The 812-nt window shown below is 43.1% G+C and overlaps 1 protein-coding gene across 1 annotated transcript; it reads right to left on the reverse strand.

Annotated features, from left to right (window-relative positions):
* Positions 1–48: 48 nt before the first annotated feature.
* Positions 49–804, reverse strand: LOC112094896 (putative calcium-transporting ATPase 13, plasma membrane-type; the record flags this gene model as incomplete). Its single annotated transcript, XM_024176602.1, has 1 exon — positions 49–804. A coding segment is annotated over one exon (756 nt), but the record flags the coding sequence as incomplete, so codon positions are not given.
* Between the last annotated feature and the right edge of the window lie 8 nt (positions 805–812).

The following is an 812-nucleotide window of genomic DNA, read 5'->3' on the forward strand; positions in this document are numbered from 1 at the left end:
TGATGTGGAATTTGAAGTAGTAATCAAACGAAGCTCTAGATTGGAAACCGAGTCTGAGGAGGAGGAGTGTGTCATGGTGGCCGATGATCCAACATGGGAACAGAATTTCCAATTCTTGACAAACTCGAAACCACACTTTGCAGCTAAATCCACAAGACAAGAACCGATTCCTATTAAAAAACACACACTCCACTGCACCAAACTCAACCTTGCATTGTCCACCAGAATATAAGCGACCTCAGTGAAACCCACCTGTAATATTACTATGATTACACCAGCCACTCCAAACCATGGATTTTGAAGAATCCCTTTAAGCACATTCATTTTCTCTATCTCTCTTGAGTTCACTTGGTTAAACACTTGGCACAGAACAAAGCTGTTGAAGATCATGGATTTATTGACCTTTTTGGTGATGCCCATCACAGCTTGCCCTTTAAAATGGAAGATGACCAAAATGGTGGTTTGATAAGTAGACTGAATGACTATATTTCTCCACATGGGCTTTGAAATTAGGGGCTCATTTTGCCTCATTGGAGACTTGTGCATCAGCTCTTTCTTCGGTGGCTCCAGCAGTAGAGCAGGCCCCGCTAGGACTGTCACAATAAGATTTGCCCAAATCAGATGAATGCCTGTGATCGGTGTGTCTCCCAACGAAAGTGTGATTATAGACGCGATCAATGTGCCTGCTATGTTGGTGACGAGCTCGAGTTGGATGTACTTTTGAATGTTGTGGTAAGTACATCTTCCGCAGCTTATGATGGTCAGCAAGGAACTCAAGCTTCCATCATAAACAATGATGTCAGAGCTCTCTC

Source organism: Morus notabilis, unplaced genomic scaffold, assembly GCF_000414095.1.
Source record: "Morus notabilis unplaced genomic scaffold, ASM41409v2 C11319692, whole genome shotgun sequence".
NCBI lineage: Eukaryota > Viridiplantae > Streptophyta > Magnoliopsida > Rosales > Moraceae > Morus > Morus notabilis.